The sequence below is a fragment of the Trachypithecus francoisi genome, unplaced genomic scaffold, assembly GCF_009764315.1.
Source record: "Trachypithecus francoisi isolate TF-2019V2 unplaced genomic scaffold, Tfra_2.0 Lachesis_group4, whole genome shotgun sequence".
NCBI classification, from domain to species: Eukaryota; Metazoa; Chordata; class Mammalia; order Primates; family Cercopithecidae; genus Trachypithecus; species Trachypithecus francoisi.
In genome coordinates this window covers 3,560,905-3,584,256 of record NW_022681469.1, presented here as the reverse complement: position 1 = coordinate 3,584,256, position 23,352 = coordinate 3,560,905, and the positions used below count along the sequence as shown (strand labels likewise).

The 23,352-nt window shown below is 43.1% G+C and overlaps 1 protein-coding gene across 7 annotated transcripts in view; it reads left to right on the top strand.

Moving 5' to 3' along the window:
- The window catches only part of RBM33 (RNA binding motif protein 33), a 134,404-nt gene that overhangs the window by 99,164 nt on the left and 11,888 nt on the right, over positions 1 to 23,352 (top strand). For 4 of the 7 annotated variants that reach the window (XM_033193532.1, XM_033193531.1, XM_033193529.1 and 1 more), the window contains 2 exons: positions 16,927 to 17,136; positions 20,235 to 20,423. In XM_033193532.1, the coding sequence (XP_033049423.1) occupies positions 16,927 to 17,136; positions 20,235 to 20,423 (399 nt within the window). The remainder of the gene's footprint in view (positions 1 to 16,926; positions 17,137 to 20,234; positions 20,424 to 23,352) is intronic. The other 3 variants (XM_033193530.1, XM_033193534.1, XM_033193535.1) reach the window with 2 other exon arrangements.

Sequence of the window (23,352 nt, the reverse complement as noted above, 5' to 3'; positions counted from 1 at the left end):
TTTTAGTCCATTTCAGGATGGTAGGACATGTGAGCATGTGAAGGAGTACATTACTTCGGCTCCTTGTTTATGCTTAAGAATAACTCATTTTGTTGGTTAATTAGCTGAGAGTTAGTGCTTTTAATTCTTGGTTTGTGGAACAAACTATGACTTTTTCATGTGCTATAAGAAAATTTGTACAAAATACTATAATTAGAAGTTCTATATGTAGAATATCCAGTAGGATGCATAATTTTGTTTTATCTGAATCTGTTTTCTTACATCTATTCATTGTAAGTAGAAATGTTGAGAGGAATTGTATTACATACACATGTTTTCATATTACATGAATTTGTTACCTTTCGGTGAGAACTCAAGCACTCCTTAGTTTCTTCAGTGCTTATGGCCCTTTTGCTTTTGACCTTGTTTTTAGGTATACTGTGTTAATCAGTGTCTCATTCTTTTACTTGTGTTATCAACTTTTTAAGATGAGATGTTGCCCATTGTTGGGAATTAGGCCTTTTCCCATAGCAACCAGAACTGGTGCTGTTTATTACAATGGCTGCATGTACTCTGCACTGGCAGGCTGGGAAGTGGAGGGTCCGGTTTCTACCATCAAAGAGCAGCTTTTACACTCATCAACAGCTTTCCTTTTTTTTTTTTTTTTTTTTTTTTTGAGGCGGAGTCTCGCTCTGTTGCCCGGACTGGAGTGCAGTGGCCGGATCTCAGCTCACTGCAAGCTCCGCCTCCCGGGTTTACGCCATTCTCCTGCCTCAGCCTCCCGAGTAGCTGGGACTACAGGCGCCCGCCGCCTCGCCCTGCTAGTTTTTGTATTTTTAGTAGAGACGGGGTTTCACCGTGTTCGCCAGGATGGTCTCGATCTCCTGACCTCGTGATCCGCCCGTCTCGGCCTCCCAAAGTGCTGGGATTACAGGCTTGAGCCACCGCGCCCGGCCAACAGCTTTCCTTTAAAAGAAATTTATCTACGTGAATTTTTACTCTTTTTGTCCAATGGAAAAAATTTATTTTTGTGTCAGACCTAATTCCAAAGTTATGCTAATTTTACAATACATAGGAAAAGCAAAGGATTTTTTCATGAAAATAGCTGTCAAACCAGTACTTTGGAACAGCTCTTTATCTTTCACCTCATGTTAACTAGCCCACATATTAGAGTATCTTAGAGTTTACTCAGGCCCCTCCAATAGCACTTTGGCACTTTTGACCTAGCAGGGAAGATCTCTTGTTCGGATTTCTCTGAACCAGAACAAACAGTATTTGCCTAATGGCCTTGTTTTTTGTTTTTTTTGTGGGTGAGGACTCTTTTTAAGAGAACATATTGCTAATGGTGGTTCATTGCAAATTGTGCTTATTTCAGACAATACAAGAAGGAAATGTTTATTTTGGCTGGTGTTTCTGCTCCTCCCTGCTGCTGAGGCATTCTCTGCATCTGGGGACTGTGATCTTAATGCTCAGGGAGGTTTTCTGCCTTCAGAAATCTTAATGAGCTGAGGGCTGAGCAGGCCTTGGCTGACAGGAGCTTAGCATTTGGGGAGGATTAACTTCTACATAGTACCTATACAGAATATCATTATATACATTTCAGTTTTATGATTACTATTTAATAAAAACATTTTATTGTTGGTTCATGTTTCCCATTTTTTCTAACCTACACTATATCCTAACCTAACCTAAATTACCTCCTTCCCTTTTTTCTAATTTAACTAGTGTAACTAAATCTAATACATTTGATTAAATTATTCTTTGCATTCAGTAGCCTCCTAATTCTTCACGTCTCTAGACAGGATAGTGAACTGTCTTTGCATAGTGCCATTCAAGAACTTGTGCTCTGGTTGGTGGGTGACTGCAGTTAAAATATGTGTCCACAGGATTCTTCACATGTTTATGAAAGCACGGTTCTTTTCTTACTATGATATACAACTTAATTAGGTTCCTGTGAGTATACTCATGTCTCTGAGGCAATTGTGGATCAAGTGGAGTTTTCTTCTATATTTTCGATATTTCATTACTTACAATGAAATAATTTATCGTTGGATTTTATTAAACTGGGTTTTCTGAAAAGTGAGGGAGGCCGAGTCTTAACACCGTAGGTTTTTGTAGTCTGCCCTGTGGTTAATTATATCGCCTTTCAGGTGATTTTCCTTGGTCCTTGTCATTGTAAGAGAACGTCTAGTCCTTTCATGGTGGTCCCTTTTGTGGCTGCTGCTGCAGTATGCGTGCGCATAGGGAACAGTTTTGAAAAGAAATGAACAGCGTGATCCCTGGTATTGTTTCTTACACGATTGTGTTGACTAGGGTCAGCGTCTTGGTTTAAAGCTTGAAAAGTGACTCTGCAGACTTAAGAGCTCATTGCTGGCATCGTGTTTGCTGTTGGCTGCTCTGAAATGTCTTGCTGTAGAGTATAGCGATCGGAGCCTTTCTCTAGGACTGAGAGCTCACCTGTGCACGCAGTCATGTGATGGGGTAAAGCAGTGTGGCTTTGGGTGCAAAAAGACTCCTGTTTGAATAGTTGTCTGTTGTATGGGACCCTGAACATTCATTTCATTTTTCTGAACTTTAATTTCCAATCTGCAGGTGGGGTTAATAAGTCTGCTATGAGGAGTCAACAAACGAAAGCTTCTGGTACACAGAAGCACTTCCTAACTTCCCATTTTCTTTGTAGAATGCTTCTAAGGCCCCTTTTAGAAATATGTGATTTTATGCCAGATAATAGCAGTGGCTATCATTAAGTGTCAAGCATGTACTCACAACATCCTTCTGAGGCGAGTGCATTGAACCTCAAAGAGGTTTTGTAACTAGCCTAGGGCCACACAACTACTAAGTGGGAGAGCTGGGCTTCCAACTATGCTGAATCTTATGCTCTTTACCCATCGGCTGTGTTTTTCATGGTGTTATTTATTTCTTGATTAGGTGCAATATTCTACTGTTAGCAGTCCGGATTGACTGGGAAAATGCTTAATGGGGACTCCTAGGATGATGATGATGATGATGGTTAGGTTTCATTTTGGTTGCCAACGCAACTGATTTGATAGTGACTGCCTGGAACATTAGGCTGAGAAGGATTTGATACATGAAAAAGCAGCCTGGTTGGTGAGTAGCCTCAGCTGTGAATATAGGCCTGGCGTGTGGCTGGGGTTCCATCATCCTGGTTCCAGAACCTGGGCCGCTGGCCCAGGAAAGGGAGTGCATATTGTGTCCTGGTTAAGTATAGCCATCATTTGCTACGTGCTGTGAATCTATCCTTGAACATTTCTGTGTGAATCAAATTAAGTCACATTTTACATTTAAAACTTTGAAGGGAAATATTAGGGGAATTTGAAATGGAAAGAGATCTTTTGTTTTGAGGCTCATCAATCTCTGTATGTGAATTTCCATTTTTTTTCACTCATTTTATTGTCGGGATTTGCTAGGTGAGATTACAAAAGGAACGTATTAATGCTGCTTGTAAGTAATGTTAGATAGCAGAAAATACTGCTAAAATTTCATGTGTCTTCCTGACTATTAAGTAAATAGTTCACCTATAGAATTATATTTGGTGGAATGGTTCTCTTTTAATTACTTAGAATATAGAAATACTCTTCATTGGCCCATTTCTCAGAAAGCTATTTTTAAGTGTTTAAGAAACCAAAAGAACAACCTTGTTACATTATCATTTTGTTCATAACCAAGACATAATTCCCAGAAAAACAATTCAAGTAATAACAGAGCAAATATAAAAAGTATAAGATGTTTACTTAGTGTAAACTTACTGTAGTCATCTAAAACCATTCTGCGTGATTAAACACAAGAAAGGGGAATTAGAACAAACAAGTGCCAGGGGAAATTCTTTGCCTTAGGTGTTCAGTTTCTGTCTTCCTATTTAAGGAAATGGTATAGTTTTTGAAGCGTTTGCATCTTGGTTTTCATTTTGCATCTCTGCAACCTTGGTTACCTGGCCTGAATGAATCCCAGTTTCCTCATCAGTACAATGAGAACCAACTCTCCTCCCAGGATCCTTGCAAGGATTAATTGTCATAATCATGTAAAGTGAGTGGCACAGTGCTTGAATATGTGATAATAGCTCAATAAATGTTACTACCCTTTTAGTTGAAGGAAAAAGAATTTTTTTTTTTTTTTGGAGTGGCTGTTTATAGTGTTCTTTAAGAAAATGAGAGCAAATACTGAATTCAGCTGTTTTATTCTAATCAAGATAATGAAACTTTTAAGAATTTGGCAGCACATTAAGTAAACAGTCCTTTATTCTGTTGGCCACACAGAGAAATGGGAAAAGCACAGAATGCCCCCGCAGGAAAGCCAGCTGTCCAATTGTGATGCTCCTGTATTTTATTTTTAAAAGGCTGTCAAAATGCTACATGCCGAAGGTCCCAGTTTATTTGTGGGATCATGCTCTTGTGGTGTTGGACTGCATTTGTAAATTTCCTCCCTTTCTACCTTCTCAAAAGTTATTCCCACTTTTGGAATGATATATACCTGATGTCTTTTGTGGAGCTTGAGGAGGTGGGAAAGGGAATGTTTTATTATAATTTTAGTTGAAGAACAGTAGGAGAAACTCATATACGTCCTTTATCAGATTCACCAGTTGTTTACATTTTGTCAAGTTTGCTTTATCCTGGTCTTTTTGCCCATTTGCATGCACAAAAACCTTCTTTCCCAAACCTTTGAGAGAGTAGGTTGGAGACATGGTGTGTTACCTCAGAACACAGATACCCTCTTACAAAACCACAACTGTACATTATCAGAAATAAAAATGCTGTGAACTGATGCAATACTATCATCTTATTCATAGTGTATATTTGAATTTTATTCACTGGCCCAATTATGTCCTCTGTAGCTACCCCCACCTTGCCAGGGTCTCAGGATCATTCGTTGTATTCATCGTGTCCCCTAAATCTGTTGTTTCTTGCCCTTGACCTTTTGAAAGAGCAGAGGGAATGCCCTTTAATTTGGGTTATCTTAGGATTCGTCCTGATCAGTTTCGGGTTGTCCATATTTGGCAGGAACACCCCAGAGGGGATATCGGGTCCTTCCCAGTGCATTCAGTTGGGAGGCTTGTCCAGTATGGACAGGATTCACTTGGATGGGGTGGGGGATGGGTAAACGTGATGTTTGCCAAGTCTCTCCTCTGTAATATTACAGTTTTACCCTTTGTAATTGGTAAGTAATTTATAGGAAGATACTTTGAGACTATTGGGACTGTATAAATATCCCATTTCTGATCAAATTTTCACTGTTGTTAGCAGGCACTGAAGTTTTTCTAATGCCAACACTCCTGTACTTGTTAGCTGTCATACTCCTGCTGTGATAATTTACTCTTCTCCTTCCGTTATTTGTTCGTTTATTTATGTCAGTATGGGCTTATGAATTCTTACTTTATGCAATGAACTGTCACTGTTTATGTTGCTGTTAGGATTGTCCCAGATTGACCAGTGAGAGCCCCTTTGAACTGCTTCTGTGTCCTTTGATTTGTTGCCGTTACTCTTGGAACATGTCCTCACTTTCTGCTGCAAGAAGATGTTCCCTCTCTGCCTGGGCTCGGGAATCAGTCCTGCTTCTTGGCAGCTCCAGGTCCTCGGAGTGGAGATCTGGGAGCCATTTTTGCCCACTACTTTTGGCTCTCCTCTCTTTTGGGCCCACTCAGCACATTTTTGATTCTTCTACAGTGAGTTGCAAAGAAAGGAAAATGGCTCATACAGATACTGCTTGAATCGGTTGGATTTTGTTTTAACTATGTTTTTTGAAATAGGTCATTGGTGGGAATTAGGAAGTAATTTTTGCTATTTTGATTTCATTTTTTGAATTATTGTAGTTAATAGTTCTAAGAATTAAACATTACTATTTAGATATTTAAAGTGAGTCCCTCATCCTCTATAAACCCAAACAAAAGATTGACAGTCATTATTTGCACATTTTGTTGAGGTTCTAACCTAAGTGTTGATACGTGGGAGGGCATGAGACACAGCTGAGCACTGAGTTGAGAGCTGGGCAGAAACATGCATCACATGCTTCTGAGGCTGCCTATCGCCCTATGGGAACCACTGGCCTAAGAAGCCATGGAAATTCCTCAGCACTTTAGTTGGGGTTAGAATTTCCTACTGTCACTCCTGCTCCTTTTCTGGATGTGCCATCTCTCGCTCACTTACTACTTTGGATCCAACTCAAGTGGGTCGTCTTCTGGGACGCCTCCCTGGATGGCCGCTCCCACACACTGCTCCTCTGCAGCCCGGTCTTCCCATCTGACCATGTGTTTTCAGAGCTGGCTCTTGAAGTTACTGCTGCTTACCTGAGTGGGGGTTTGGTCTTTTTTTGTGTGTTCACGATGTAAGGCAGTTCAAGTACATTATAAATGTTTAAGATTTTTAAATACTATGTTGAAAATGGCAACATGGCTTGCATTCTCTTACTGAAATAGCACAGGCGGAATTAGCAGTGTACTTACCCCTTTCCCCAGTACTTCTGATGATCAAAGTAGTAGTTTCTGTTGATATTTAGATGATACCGGTAAATGAGCAAAATTTGGAAAAAGACAAAAAACACGAATCATTACTAATTCTTCTAGGCATTATTTCATGCAAAAAATTATCGCCTCCTGAGAGTCCTCCTTTATTCATTTTGCAAAATGGGATATTTCACATCCTGTTTTGCTGCTTTTTGAATTGTGTTAAGTGGTGAATCTGCAGTGGTAACTTGTTTGCGGTGAAGACCCATGCAAAGGCAGAGCCTCCACCTTGTGAATGTCATTCAGGGGAATCCATGTTTTTAGCCTCTAAGGTCTCGGACAGGAGGATGCCGCTGTTCTGGTCGCTTGATTTCTGGCAGAAGGTGACTTCTAGGATGATCCCTGGCAGTGCCTGGGAGTGGATAACAGAGCTAAGAGGAGCTGAGAGGGGCCAGATAGAAGCGACTCAGGAATAAGCTTCCAGAGTCTGAACCTGCCCATGAGAAGGGCAGAGCTGCAGGTGGATTTCCGACAGGACAGTTCTGGGAAGGCCAGGCAGGAAGGGAGACTGTAAATGGCTTTTGACCCAGAGATGGGGGCCATGAGAGATGCACATCCAGGTGCTTGGGGGAGGAGGGAGGTACGTGGAGGCGCAGGGCAGGCACCTCATGCTGGCCAAGTTGGCTGGGTGGAGTTTGACCTCATTTGTTTAAAGGTGCTAATGAGTGGTAAAATGGGCAACAGGCAAATAGCAGAAGAGTGAAAGAAAAATAGGGCATATAGAATCCTGATTAATCACTTATTTGATAAGATGTACAGTCTAGCATCTTCCTTTTGGAGGAGAAACAGTTGTGCATGAATACTTGTTTTTAAGAGCTTTGAAATGTCTTAGTGTGGGCAGAATTGATAATTTCCAAAGAGACTACTTTTTAAGCATTGTTAATCATGTGGCCTCTAAACATGGCAAGATAGACCATTGGTCATTAGAGGACAGAAATTATTTTGAACACATAAGAATTTCCATACTCATTAATTTACGATGCTTTTTAGGAGTATGATGTTAGGGAGTAAAATTAGCAGGTGAATCAGAAGTTAATTCACCTTCAGTTAGGAATCAGGATTAGTTCACTCACCCACCCCAGCAGAAGGAGAATCTGCTTTCTTCAGTGTCTTAGGTAACTTCCCTCCCTTAACTTTCAACAGCCTACCCAGATAGGACCCTGGTCACCTGTTCTGCAGAACTTGCTCAGTGCTGCAGAGCAGGTCCTTGTGGAAGGGCCACTTTTCGGAGCCTGGGGCTGCACCCCTGTGTGAGGGACTGTGGCTGGAAGAGCTAGACTTCATGCCCTGCCTCATAAGCCACAGCATCCAGAAGCACCTGGCTCACTTTAGTAATCCTTTTCTTTTTAGACTGGTAAGTTTGTGCTGTCGAAATTGGACAGTCCTGAGGTGTGAGATCACCTCAGAGGCTGAAGGCTTTGGTTTGTTCCTTCAGAGGCCAGTTCATTTTGCTTTTTAAAGATCGCCACAGGCCTAACTAATGTCAGAAAGGTAGACTGTTAAGAGAGAGAGCAAGCACTTGAATAACTGTGCCGTGTTCTCACCATACTATACTAGAAAGTCAAAATGCATGAGCTGAGAGAACCCTTTTCTTTGATGAAGCTTGGTAGTTAGGAGGTCTGTCCAACCTGGTCTCTCTAACCGTATGGATTTGGTTTTAGTTCTGCTTGTGTAGACCCAGTTCCAGATAGGCAGTATTTTAGATGTAAGTGCTCCCCATGTTTTGCATGCTTGGTATTTCATAAGGATAATTTATCACAGAGAAGGAAGAGAATGTGAGCCTGCTTATTAATATTTTCTTTTACCTTGTTTAGTAATCTTCAGAGAAAAAAATAGTGGAGCCCTACATGTATTTATATTTAGAAACTTCGTATAGCATGCATATCATTTATTGTCCACATTTGGAGTGAGCTTTATGAAGATTACAGGGATAGGCCCAGCATTGTTGTGGTTAATAGAAACCTGTTCAGTGAGGTCTCTGGACTGTAAGATCAGCAACACTAGCGGTGACAGTGAAGTATGGCCTTATCGAAAGGAGAATTCATAAGAGGCTGCCCTGGGACACTACACCCCTGTCCTTCTGTGTGTCCTGACAATGTTATCTGTCCTCTCAGTACGGAGTATCAAATGTCTGTCATGAGTACAGAAATTAATTTAATGTCACCTGAAGACATGCAATTAATCTTTTAGAGGTTCTCATAATACCTTTACAGAAAGAGTTGCCAGTTTGGCGGATTTGGATTTTGGGGTTTAGAAGAAGATAAGGAAAATTAATTTTTCATCAGGGTTAATACAAGTTAGCAGGGCCACAAAGGCTGAGAAAAATGGTTGGGGAATTTGTCAAGTGTTGTCACTCTAGAATAATGCTGCTTAACGTCTGATAGGTATAATCAAGAGTTGAGATTTCTATAGAGGGGGTTAATCAATTTGCTCGCTAGTGAATGCACATCAGTGATAGCACTTCTTCATGGGGTTTAAGAATGAAAATAAGATTTGATCTGTCAAATTGCAAGAAGCCCTGACAATATCAATAGGTGTTTTTATCTATGCGTTTAAACCATTTGTTATAAGTAAATTTGTCCTGCTAATGTTGGGGCTACAGACCTCTTTTTTTTGTAATGATTAAGCTGATAAAAAGTATTCCCTAAGCTTACTTAATTCAAATAGTGCCTTTTATATATTAAAAAAAAAAAAAAAAAAAAAAACCTCGTCTAAAAAGCGATTTTTATAGTATTAAAAGATAATCATTTGTGGGAAAAAAATGTTTCTGGTTTGACCTGAGATAACAAAACTTCTTTTCTCTCTCCTGTGCTTTGGAGGAAGTAGAAGATATTTAAAATGTTGTCCGAACCTAGTGTTGCTTAAAGAGTTAAAAAGCGAACACCACCCTGGAGAAATTCAGTTTCAAAGCAAACATACTTTGTATGAATAGAATGTAGCCTGTCACCCACATACAACACTTATATGCGGACGTTAAGATACCAGCTTTCTAAAATTCAATTTGAATCAACAGTATTTTAAAATTTACTTGAGTACTAGTAATTTTAGGATCTCTTTCAATGCTATAATTATATGCATAATTATAACCTTATAGAAGACTTATAAATAAATGGGTAGATTTCATTTGGATTGGTTCTTAGTCAAATCTTGTCTATGTGTGTGAGTATAGGTATAAAAATATGTGATCAGTTTGTTTCTCAGATGTAATCAGTTGAAGAATTTGTTCCTGGTTATTTGTACTACAACATACTGAAATCAAAAGTCAAAATCAGGAAATTGTTTTGGTATATGCAGTAAAAGGAATTGAAAGCGTTGTTTCCAAATTGTTCATGCCATATAAATTGGGCCAAGTGTGAGTCTAGTGCGTTGCAGTTAACTCCTCTCGTGGTGGTGCACTCTGCTTGCTATTTGTTCTAAGAGGTGACATGAAATGGCAGCTGGGATCGTGATGTTTAATCGGAGCATGTTGGGAACCCAGGAGAGGCTGAATGTGACTGTGTGCTGCCCGTGAGTTGGAGTGAATGGTAAAACCTCAGGCGAAAGCACAAGTGGCAAAGTAGGCAGCAAAGTTTGGGCAGAAACGTCACCAGCAATTTCCAGATAGCCAGGTAACTCGGTGGTGGATAGCATCTGCGGTATCTGGGTAGTATCAAAACTGGCATTTTCCTCTCCCCAGCATGGCTGTCGTAATACCTGATTTTGTGACTCGAACAGGACTCGTCAATTTGCAAGTAATGATCAGGACCACCAAGCTGTACCGGATGCCATTCAGAGTAATGCTTGCCTACTTCTTGACAGAGATTGTAGGTATCAACTACAACATGGGCTGAAGTGTACCTTGAAATAAACATCTGTCCATTGGGAAAGGTGAAATGAACATTTTCTCAAAAACAAAACCACCAATAAAGTAAAATTTGAATGTGATCCACAGAATCCAAAGGGACAAGTTGTTGAATCGAAGAGTCAATGGGAGAATTTGACCCGCGGGTAGAAGTTTTTCACCTGATCCAAAACACACTCCTGGCCACAACCTAGGGATGTGTATGCTAGTTTACATCCTAGTGTGAACTGGAGTAAAACCCAGAAACTTGAAATTGTTCTGTAGAATTAGCCTTTCCTCATGCTAAGTCAAAAGAGAATAATTGTTCTTTTAATTAGGAAAAAAAAACTCATTTTTTTCTTACGAAATGAAACAACCTTTTACTTATATTCAAGCCTTCAGTGCTTACCTTAGCATGATCTTCAGAAACATTCAGAAGCACAGCATTATAGTAACCCTTCGTTTAATTAAAGTGATTTAATTGTTAATCCCGTTTGTTTCAACTCGCGCTGAATATAGTTTCAAATTATGTTAGCGTAAACTCCCCTGGTTTTGGAGCCACAAAGATGTTCCAGCGCCTACTGGGTGACTGAAGTTTGTTTAATGGGCACAGTGAGGGCACAGTGAGGATAATAATACTTACCTCTCAGGGAGGTGTATTAGGCAGTGCTTGCACTGCTATAAAGAATTACCTGAGACTGGATAATTTATAAAGAGAAGAGGTTTACTTGGCTCAGGGTTCTGCAGGCTTTACAGGAAGCATGGTGCTGGCATCTGCTTGGCTTCTTGGGAGGCATCAGGAAGCTTCCAATCATGGTGGAATGCAGAGTAGGGAGCAGGCGCATTTCACGGCGAATGCCGGAGCGTGGTGGTGCGGCGGCGGGGGGGCGTGCGCCACGCACTCTGAATGGCTAGATCTCTTGTGATCTCAGAGCTTGCTTATCACCAAGGGGATGGCCTAAGCCATTCACAGTCATCTGCCCCTTGATCCAAACACCTCCCACTAACCCCCACCTCCAGCACTGGGGCTAACTTCAGCAGAAGGTTTGGGGAGGGACAAAATACCAAAGCCACATCTGTGGGACTGAAGGAAAACAGTGTCTGTACCTACCCTAGTACATTTCTCGTCCTGTTGTAGACAGTCAACGGATATGAGCTGTGGATTATTTCACTGCCAGTACTAGGTGCATATGTTGAATAATACCAAAACTCCTGATGATTAAGATCCCAGGAGTGCCTTAGAAATTTCCATTATAAAGTTTTATGACATCATTTGTTGCTATATAACAGGGGCCCCAACCTTACTGGCACCAGGGACTGGTTTCTTGGAAGACAGTTTTTTCCACGGACTGGGGTCGGCGGTGGGGAATGGTTTCAGGATGAAATTGTTGCACCTCAGATCATCAGACATTAGAGTCTTATAAGCAGCTACCAACCTGGATCCCTCACATGTGCAGTTCACAGTAGGATTTGCACTCCCACGAGGATGGAATGCCTCTGCTGATCTGACAGGAGGCGGAGTTTAGGTGGTAATGCTTGCCCGCCTGCTGCTTACCTCCTGCGGTGCATGCAGCCCAGTCCTAACAGGACACAGTAGTAAGGTAGTGAGGGTTGGGGACCCCTGCTGTATAAGGTACAAAAACTTGTCTTGGATATAAGCAACTCCAGAGCTTACCCAGGCAGGGCTTCTCTCTGGTGAGCAGTTTTGTAGGAAGAGTCTTTTCTTGAAAGTTGGGTGGTCGGCATCACAAGACTCTGTCTGAAGCACCCACTTTCTGTGTCTTGTGATATCTGCCTGCACTGAGGACACTGGTGCACATGCCTCCAGGAAGCAAGAGACCATCGAGAGCCAGATCCACTGGGAAGAAAAACCAAGTAGCTGCATCCCAACCTGCCATTGGGACCGAAGACTCTGTCAGTCAGGGGCCAAGAGCTTCCCGAGTAGGGAGGGGTGCAGGGGCAGGCCCAGGAAGGCCCACACGGCCCAACGGAATGAGCAGAGGTGGCAGTAGGAGGTGAGGTCTCTGTCTACAGGGACTGTCTCATCACAGGCCTTATTCCTGTCTTTTCAGGCCATTTCTTAGAAAGTCATCAACAAAGTATGACACCATCACATTAGGACCCTTTCATTATGTTACAAGATCTACATAAGGAAATTTTAGTTTTTTTGAAACAGATGAGGAAAGGAAAGGCTTTTTGTAATACCCATATTTCTGAACTTTAAATAGAGATCAAGCCTACTTAAAAAATAAACTTTCCTTCAATGGAAAATAAAAGTTTAGAACTTTATCTTTCAGAGTTCTTATCTGACCTTAATATCACCAGACATAAATTTTCTCCAGTGTCTTTCTCAAAATAACAATGAAGAGAACTTTTTCTTATTCGGGGTATTTATTGACTCAATGTTTATGTTCTTAATTCACAGTGTAAAAATTATCAGATTACTACAGTGTTACATGTTTATCACCCAAATACACATACGCATTGTATGCCTTACAACACACAGATAATAGCATCCTACTTCTGGTGCCAGCTGTTGTTTAAAGTTTCCTCTCTAGACCATCTTGTTTCTAGCTTTGGGTTGCCAGGGAAACAGCGGCCAGAGCATTCATCTTGCCGTCCGTCATGTTCTATGAACATCGTTACCTTTAGGCCAAAGGTACTGTCTCCTCTCTGCCATGTGACACTTCATCGTGCTGGGCTGAAAGTTGGCCTTTCATTATCTTAGTGACATGTAGTAAATATGTGTGTACTGATTGACAGTGTCTATAACCTAGTATTCTGATACTATAATCTCTTTTTAGCACATTCAGAACTACTTAGCTTTAAAAAGTACAATCTAGTATTTACTGATTTATTCAGTAAATATTTCAGTGCCTTCTGTGTGCATGAGACATTCTGGTATGGTGAACAAAAGAGATTCACTGGGGTCTAAACCACTGGCTTCTCTCAAGCACGTACAAGACAGCAAATGCAGTCGGCATCCTTGGAGACCTGGTTGGTTAAGCTACCAGGGAGCCGATTTGGATTACTTAAGTTCATACGACGGAAGTCCTTCTTAGAGAGCACACCTTCCACAGTCCATGCATTTGTCCGCCTTAGTGGAAAGGGTAGAAGTTGGAGAACCACAGTCAGTTAGACTGTTGTGTTGCTGAGCTGTGTGGAGCACTGAGTGGTCTGATGTCCCCTCCACCTCACATGGGCCCTCATGGGACCTGGAGGCTGGTGTGAAGTGTTCACGCTTGTAAAGAGGAGGAAGTAGCCACTGAAACAGTAGTCACTGAAAATGTTCTCAGTGTACTCAGCTGAACACGTGCATAGTGAATTATGAACACTGTACTCAGCTGAACACATGCATAGTGAATTTATGAATCTCACACTAAGATTGTACTGTCAGGCAACACTGTTGCAATAGGATTTTGGATAAATTAATAAATGGTCACTGGTTCTCATGAAAGATGAGGGTATATGGTATATATTTTTAGATTTTGAAACTTTTTAATATAGAAAATTTCAAGCATGTATAAAACTAGAGAGAATTCACATAGCTGTTGAAGATACAGACTGAAAAACTGTGTACTTAGGCTAGGCCCTCCCTGCCTGGTGGGATACCTGCTCACACCTTGGGTGGAAGACCTCATGGAGAAGGTTTAAGAAACACAGACTGCCAGTCTGACTTTGGATTGTGCTAGTGGCCTGCCTTTTCACAGTGCTTCCCTTTTTGTGTGGGGGTTGGGGGTAGTCCCTGTAAGATAGCGTAAGATAGGAATGACTTCCAGTAAGATCAGCACATTTCAGGAGATGATAATTCACATGATAGCGTCTTAGAGCGTTAGGTGGGAGAATCCATCTGGCTCAGTCACCTGCAGCCCTGGCTGGACGATAGCAGATGTACACAGGGTCCTTTCCTTTGTATAGTATGTTCCCTTGGTTAACTAGGGGGTGTTAAACCAGCCCTGCGCTTCCGGGATGAATCTTACCTGGTCATGAGGTGTGATCCCTTTTCTGTGTTGCTAGACTGAGTCTGCTAATATTCTGTTGGGGATTTTTTTCTCATGTATGTTTATGAGGAATATTCTTTCGCAGGTGTCTTTTCTTTTGATGCCTTTGGCCTTGTATTAGGGTAATACCAGGCCCAAAGAATGAGTGGGAAAGTGCTTCTGCCTCTTCTGTTTTCTGAAAGAGATTGCGTAAGCTTGGTAGTCTTTCTTCCTTAAATATTTGGTAAAACTTACTGGTGAAGCTATTTGGGTCTTTTTCTCTGTGAATGGTTTTTAATAATTCATTGTCTTTACTTCTTAGAGTTCTATTCATATTTTCTCTTTTTCAGTCAGTTTTGGTGCTTGTGTCTCATGGAATTTGCTCGTTTCATGTAAATTGTCTAGTGTGTTGATGTAAAGTTGCTTGTAATGTCTTTTTAATTTCTTAGGGTCCCTTGCGGTGATCCCTCTGTTTTATTTTGGTAATTTATCTTCTCTTCTTTTTTCTTGGTCAGTATCCTTAAAGGAGCATCAGTTTTTTGCTCATCTCAAAATACCAAGTTTTGGTTTCACAGATTTTCTTTTTCTTTTTACCATGCTATTGCTTTTTGCTGTGATCTTTATCATTTTCCTTCCTTCTACTTGGGTTTGATTTCCTTTTTTGAGGAAGGGGGACTAGCTTCTTGAGGTAGAAACTCAAATTATTGATTTTAGATGTTTTTCCTTTTTGATGTAATTGCTTAAGTTGCACTCCCTGAATTTTGATGTGTTGTATTTTTGTTTTCATTCAGTTTAAATATTTTTTGTTCAGTGTTTGTATTGTTATTTTTATTTCTTAGCCTAGCTTCCTAGGGGTTGACCCTACTGCTGCGTAGCTTAGTGGCCAGCCAGCAACTGGGAGGAGCCTGTGCTCACATCTCTGGACCCTGCACGGCCCCCTGTGGCCAGTTATCTGTGTGTGGGTTGGGGCTTCCCAGGCAGCCATGTGGGGAGAGCCCATCTAGGCGTTCTCTAGCACTTTCCGTTCTGGAATTTCCTCATTAGGTTTCTCAGATTTCTGGCTGGTGTGCTGCTTGTTCCAAACCGAACCATGACCGGAGGCCCACAGACCCATGGGCTTCCCTGTGCCTCCCCTCCGAGGGTGCTGCACGTATGGCCAGTGCTGCTGAGGGACCTGAGGCCTTTCTGGATTTCGGCCCTGTGCTGATGGAGCTGCCACACACTGCACTGTCCTCACAGCTCAGGAATAAGTGCTTCTCCATTTGTTTCATTTTCTTGGATTCCCAGAGGCCTCACATGTGTTGGGAAATTTTGTCCAGGTTATACTTGTTTTGGAGAGAGGCGATTTGCAGACTTTTTCATGCCACCTGTTCCTGTGTGACATTTTTCATCTCATCTTTTCTTGAGTCCCTGTTACTTTGTATAGTCTTAGCAGAAATCTTAGCTACATCCATCTTGCCCCAATCAGTGTTCCTTCTCTTGGCAGATCCCTTTGTTCCATTTGGTCTCCACAAGATACATTTGGTAGGAAAAGTGGGACAGGGATATGTGAGCTGGTTGACCAGGTTGCCCTGGAGACCCTGGCACCGCTAAGCACTCTGGGGAGGATTTACTATCCCGTGACTGACACTCCATCCCTGTCGATGTTGAGAGTGGGCCTGGTGCTAATAAAAGCCTCCGTCTTCCTTTTCGAGTCCAAGCATCCATCTTGACATAATTAACCAGGGCAGTGTCTGCCGTCCTTGCCCCCCCCCATTCTTTCCCAGCCTCCAGCTGTTCTTGGGGAGAAACACTACTCGGTATTGAAAGTAGCTGATAGGCACCACTGTAAGACATTTTTATGCTGCCTGGAGGTATGAACAACATCGGTGGCGCAGTTCCAGGGTGTACTTGCTTCTTCATCGATGAACAGACTGTTAATAAAACACAAAAGATAAGATTCCTGGTATTTCTAAGGTTCTTCATAGAGTAAGTGCGCTTCTTGGAAATCCATGTACTCTGTAGTTGCTCATGGCAATTGTAACTCTCAGCAGAAGGAAGGGAAGTTTCTAGTCAGTATTGTGGGATGCTCTTCGGCTTCAGAACACTGTATTGGAGAGGTCAGAGGATTTGAAGTTCCTGTATCCAGAGGGGCGGAAGGCGCTGTGATGGGTTTGGAAGACTCAGAACCACAGCCAGCAGGAGTTGGGCTCGTTGGCTTCTTAGGGTAGGTTGGAATAGGAGTTAAGAGTTTAAAACCACTGCTTATGCACACTGTACATTTTAACAAGAATGCTCTTGAAAATGAATGACGCATGCTGAAAGTGAAAATGCATGTTGGATATGAAGTATTTTGAAGGTAACCAGTGTTTCACGGAATTCAACAGCATTTATTTTAATCGCAGACCTCTTATATGAATACAGTAATTAAAGGGGATCTTAGTGTTTGAAATTTCAGCTGTCTTGTTAGAACCTGACCATTTTCCAATGAGAATTGTCCTTACTGGCTCTACTGAAATGACAAGTTTTGAGTCACACTTATTTGAAATGGTTTTGCTTCGTGGGTGAACACTGGCTGAGGTGGGCTTCCTAATGCTGGGGAGGAGCGTTTGGTGGAGCAGACACTGAACAGTGTGCTGCCTTCTTGGTTTCAGCAGGGAGGAGAGAGCGATGGCTTTTTTCACCCAGAAGGCCAGCCCCAGCGGCTTCCCCAGCCTCCAGAAGTGGGTCCGCAGCCTGCCCGCAAGGTGACGCTGACCAGGGGCGGCCTCCAGCAGCCCCCACATCTGCCAGCCGGGCCCCATGCACACTCGCCTGTCCCTCCAGGGATCAAAAGCATCCAAGGAATTCATCCTGCGAAGAAGGTACTGCTTGTTGCCTCACGCACAGCCCTGGAAATGCGAAGGTTGGCGTGAGGCAGTGTTCAGACACACTCTGATTTGTAGCGCGTGGCACACAATAGTACTCACATTCATAAATGAACCATCATTTCCTTTGTTCTGGCTTTGAAAACGCATTCACATTTTCACCAAAGCCTTTTCCTCTCCTGACTTATTTCACGGAACAAACCCAGAAGAGCACCCACAGCTAACCAGGAGTGTGATTGCTTCCCGCAGCTCTGAGCTGTCTACCCAGCAGCGTCTGCTGTGCTCTCAGGACAGCGCGTGCTGCTGCTGCTGCGTGTCAGCACGCTTTCCTTCCTCTGTTCACTGACTCACCAGAAATTTTACAAATGTGAAATCACGTGCGTGCTCATGGCCCCAGTTCAGACAGAGGAAACCGAGGTCTTTGGAGATGAAGTAACTTGCTCTAGGCCACAGTTCCCAGCTCCTTAATCCTTCCGAACGTAACCCTGGGGATTGGAGGGAGCTTCTCTGAGTTCAGGCTGTCAGGCAAGAAGCAAGGGTGCTCACCCTCCCCTTTTCTGTTGGAGTGACCGTCTGTGCACTAGGAGCACATCCTGTCATGTACACAAGTGACAGAGTGCCCTTCCCCTCACCTGCTAGCGAGGTGCTTTCTGGCTCCCCAGAGTCTTGATCGTTTCTCTTGGTGTAGAAGCCAGTAGCCCCTGTTGGGTGGAGCTATGCAGAGGGAGACCTGGACGCAGCCCTGCTTTGCACTCTGGAGGACAGCAGGTCAGCCGCTCATCCCCGCCTCGTCATCTCGTCACTTAGAAGTAGTGTTACTCTTAAGACGGTTCTGGCTCCTTTTGAAGTCTAAGTTCGTCTCATCTCATAAACGCTTCATGGTATGAGAGCAAAGTTCTGTTTTGTACTAGAAAACAGCTGTGCAGACAGATTCAGCAGTAACGCCCGTGTTAAAGTGGGGGACTCTTGAAAGATTGCTGTGGTCTGGATTTTCTTCCTTCAGGTGTCATCCCTGAATATGTGAGAAAAGCCTTAGAAGCACACCCCCCATACATGCACACAAACAGCACACTTGAGTAGAAGCACAACACCATACACGTTGACACACAGCACACTTGAGTTTCTTCATCTTAAACGTAAACACTCCTGTCAATGAGGATCGTGATGTTTCCTATCTTATTTAGGCAATTGTGAGGATCTTATAAGAAGGTGCATTTAAAAAAACCTGGTGCTTGGTGTATATAAGTAGGCATTTGTTGGGGATATTATTGTTAATATCATAACTTACTCTAGTTAGAATAGAAGACTAGTTAGTTCCTACTGGTTTCCAGTCAGGGTAACTTGCAACTTTTCATGTGCATTTTCCAGTGTGGTTTCTCTTGAAATAACCCCTTGCAACTGTTTTAAAACTTACTTCACAGGTATAGTTTTGCTGCCTTCTGCAGAGTACTAAGCATTGTGGAAGTTTTCTCTTCATTTCCTTTTGTGTGTGTGCACACTCATGTCCTGAGGTTCTATTCCGGTTTCCACCTAACTTTCTGCCTTTTTCTGTGATGGACTGGGAGGCCACTTTTGCATTCTGCCCATACTCCGGGACACAATTCGGGTAGGCCATCCGGAAACCAAATGCCACCCATCTCCACCCTGCCTTCTGCGCTTCACCACTGTTCTAGGCTGGAGACATTGGGCACATATGTTCTCTCTGACTTTCTAATCTGGAGAAAGTATGGGAAAGTTCAGCAGTCTCCTCTTTTTTTTTTTTTGTTTTTGAGACGGAGTCTCAGTCTGTTGGAGTGCAGTGGTGTGATCTCAGCTCACTGCAAGCTCTGCCTCCCGGGTTCTCGCCCTTCTCCTGCCTCAGCCTCCCAAGTAGCTGGGACTACAGACACCCGCCACGCCCAGCAATTTTTTTTTTTTTTTTGTATTTTTAGTAGAGACGGGGTTTCACCATGTTAGTCAGGATGGTCTCGATCTCCTGACCTCGTGATCCGCCCACCTCGGCCTCCCAAAGTGCTGGGATTACAGCGTGAGCCACCGCGCCAGGCCCAGTCTCTTCTTTTTGAAAAGTTCCTTGAGCAGTAGTTTTGAACCCTTGGCAGATTTTAAAAATGATAATACTTGGGCCTGCCTGAGACCAGCAGAATTATACTTGGGGGTGCCTGGGTCCTCATTCACAGTTGTGTTTTGTTTCTTTTGAAAAGCCTGCAGACGATGGAAATGTGCAGCCATGGCTGAATTTCTATTGCAGAATCTGGCTGGGAGGGTTTCAGGATAGCAAATGTAATCTCTGCCAGCTGAGTCAGGTACATGATGCTGTGGCTTGTTGTGACTGTAAGATGGACTTAGTGCTGTGCACAACAGGTCCTGCTGAAACCAGCCTGTAATACACTAGGAGAAATGGGGGCTCTGGGACTCTCAGGACCGGATCCACATTCTTAACTGTCATTTGCAGCAAGTTTCTCAGCCTCCACGGGTGCCTGATCTACACAGAGTGATAACACAGAGTGCCCACCGAGCACAAGTGTGTGGTCCCTGGAGAGGTGCAGGCTTCATCAGCTCCCTCCTCTTCCTCTGCCTACACTTACACTTGCTGGATATTGTTGTCTCATTTAGCTATTAAAACATTCTCTAACAGTGGATAGAAAACTATAGAAAATCTTGGCCGGGCGCAGTGGCTCATGCCTGTAATCCCAGCACTTTGGGAGGCCGAGACAGGCGGATCATGAGGTCAGGAGATTGAGACCATCCTGGCTGACACGGTGAAACCCCGTCTCTACTAAAAATACAAAAATTAGCCGGGCGCAGTGGCGGACGCCTGTAGTCCCAGCTACACGGGAGGCTGAGCCAGGAGAATGGCATGAACCTGGGTGGCGGAGCTTGCAGTGAGCTGAGATTGCGCCACTGCACTCCAGCCTGGGCGACAGAGCGAGACTCCGTCTCAAAAAAAAAAAAAAAAGAAAAAAAAACTACAGAAAATCCTGTAGCTCATGGTATATTTTAATGGATTCTAAGTTATTTGTTCACTTTTATATCTTAGTGACTATGGAAGAAGCCTAAGCTTGAAACTCTGAATGTATTTTCTTTGTTGTCACCAGGCCATCATGCACGGACGAGGTCGAGGAGTGGCCGGTCCCATGAGCCGGGGGCGCCTGATGCCAAACAAGCAGAACCTGCGGGTGGTGGAGTGCAAGCCTCAGCCCTGCGTGGTGTCTGTGGAGGGGCTGTCCTCGTCCACCACGGATGCCCAGCTGAAGAGCCTGCTGATGTCAGTGGGACCCATTCAGGTAGCTGCCTAGGGGTGGCATCTGTGCCATGGGTGGTTGTGTCCCAAGACAGTCATTTCGTGATTTCAAACACAGTGCCCATTGTGTTGGCTACTTCATATTAAAATAATACTTGGGAAATAAGACACATACCTGTTTTGCATACTTAATATCAGAACATTTGCCTCAAATGTCTATTTTGAAATTTTCAGATTCTTAGTTATAAATTTTAAGAAATACTCCAACTGAACAGATTATCCTTTGAGATCCTCATATTGTCATAGAAAGTTCACACTTGCACACATACATACAAATTTTTTGTTCTATCAAATGACTTGTTTTATTTGTAATGACATTACATTTTAAAGTATTTAGCCTTCTTTTCCTTGCTTTCCAGAAATAGCTTCACGTGCTAAATAGCTGTGACTTGGTTTAGATTTTACAAATATGACAGTATCTTGGACTGTATCTTCATCTCTTAAAGTTGGCTAATTCTAATGCTGAAACATGCCTGCTGAGCTGGCTGCAAATGAGATGCATGAAAGGGAACACAGTTCCAGGTCCGTTGGAAACAGGGTTTTCCACGGAAACTCCTGGTGTCTGTAGGCCCAGAGCCCTGTAGCTGACCCAGCGAAGAAGCCACCTGCTTGTTGAGTCTTGATTTCTGGCCTTCCCTGTCAGTTGTCGCCTGCGGTGCCCATTGTTGCCATTGCCATGCACCCTGTGTCCCGTGGCGGGATCTGGTGTGTCTGAGGGCAGAGCACTTTGGAAATAAGACATTTTTGGATGCACAGAGTACATGTCAGAGTTCTGAGGAGTCCAAAGTGCTTAGTCCAAAGTGCTTTCTTTCAAGAATCTCTTCCAGCTTCTAGCTTCTTGGGTGAATTTGGAAACGTGTTCACACTAGGGTTGATACGAGTAATTAATGTACATGTTTTAGATCTCCATCTGCTGTTGACAGTTCCTAAAAATGAGGAGATGAAAGCCCTTCCAGAAACATACAGATTACTTGGGTTAATTACTGCCGTCTTCATTATTGGATTCCTGGGGAATAGGTTTCATTCTTACTGGTGTGTAGTAGTGGAGAGGTAACCCAAAGCCTTTGCTTCTGTTTGTGATAGAGCGGGCTCACTAGTGGTGCAGTTAGGATGACTTTATCAGCTATTGGAGGCGTACAGTTTATGTTCAAGGATATTTCAAAACAATTGATCATAATCTGGATTAATTTGCAGGGGCACAATAGACACTAGAGCATTTTAGATGCATTAAAATGCGGTTATCCTAATCTGAGATTCTCAAAATAAATGGCGATGGAGAATTCTGGTCCGATAACTATGTAGCAGTGAGTCCAGATGAAAAAACCCCGAGCCTAGTCTGTTGTGAGCCACAGACCAGTGCGCTTGGCAAGGCCTCACGTGTGTGGCCCGGTGTCCTGTTGGTCCTCCTGTCTTTGGGGCGTTCTGCACTTCCCTGTGAGTGGAAGGGTTGCACTGTTGTTTTCATATGTCACCTGCTACTTTTGTGGACTTTGCTTCATCGTGTGTAGTCGTGATCATTTTCTTGAATATTTTTGAGCCTGATCGAGTTGTCAAGATCCATACCTGAACAACAAGTACCGTTTGCTTCTCAGAGCATTGAGTGAGGCTCAGAGCCTACGTTGTGAGAATATGCTTGGAACCATTGCCAAACCAGCTAACTTCTGTCTTGTCTTTTAAATTGAATTTTGCATTTTGCACTCTGGATTTGTATAGATCTCTTAAATGGTCTTTTTTTCCTTCCATTTTCTTCCATTTCTTTTGAGTGCTGGGATTACAGGCATGAGCCACAAATATTTTTTATCCTAAATGTTTTGGAATAGTGTCGAGTCTCTGTCTCTTTGGGATATGTCACCACCTAGTGTTCACTGGTGTAATGCCAGGTGGTGTCTACACCAGGAGGACCTGTATTCATTCCTTTGGGCCTTTTAGTTGTAGAAAATTCTAGTAACTGCACGTTATTTTTTGTTTTTGCTTTTGGAGATGGAGTCTTGCTCTGTTGCCCAGGCTGGAATGCAGTGGCGTGATCTCAGCTCACCGCAACCTCCGCCTCCTGGGTTCAAGCGATTCTCCTGCCTCAGCCTTCTGAGTAGCTGGGATTACAGACACGTGCCACCACGCCCGGCTAATTTTTTTGTATTTTTAGTAGAGATGGGGTTTCACTGTGTTAGCCAGGATGGTCTCGATCTCCTGACTTCGTGATCCACCCGCCTTGGCCTCCGAAAGTGCTGGGATTACAGGCGTGAGCCACCGCGCCCGGCTGTAACTGCATGTTAACTATACTTTTAAACCCATGGAATCTGAGAACTTTCCTCCGTGTAGCAGTGATGTGGTACCCAGTTTTGTTATCAGATTAGTGTTTTACTTCCTTAAACTACATTAATAAGCCTCTCCAGAAAGTCCATTTCAAAGACATTTATCTATAGACTCAAAGAGTGAGGAAGAATGAGAAGATTTTATAGAAATATAACCAGAAGATGGTCTTCCAAAAGGTTTCGAACTGTAACCACGTTTCAGAAATTGTAACTTGATAAGAACTGGATTCCTCGAAGACTAGATATTTTTTTTTCTGTCTACTCATAAACCACATATGAACTCTTTCGTTCTTCCTGGGTTCATCTGGAAGGAAGTGAAAGAGGCAAGAAACCGTCATCTGTGTTAAAGCAGCGGGAAGAAGGGGAGTGGGTGTGCGGCCTCCCAGGCTGCGCTGCGGTGACCACCTTCTCCCGAGTCAGCTGTGCTCCCAAGGCCAGGGGGGCTGTCATCCCCCAGAGGCTGCTGGGGAGAGCCCTCGGAGATGCAGCGCAGGAGCCTCCGCATGACACTGCTGATTTGGGGGTAGGCATAGAAATGTAGAAGGTACTGCTCAGAGGAGAATCTGCCCTTTGCAGACAGAGCGGATCTCAGCCCAACAT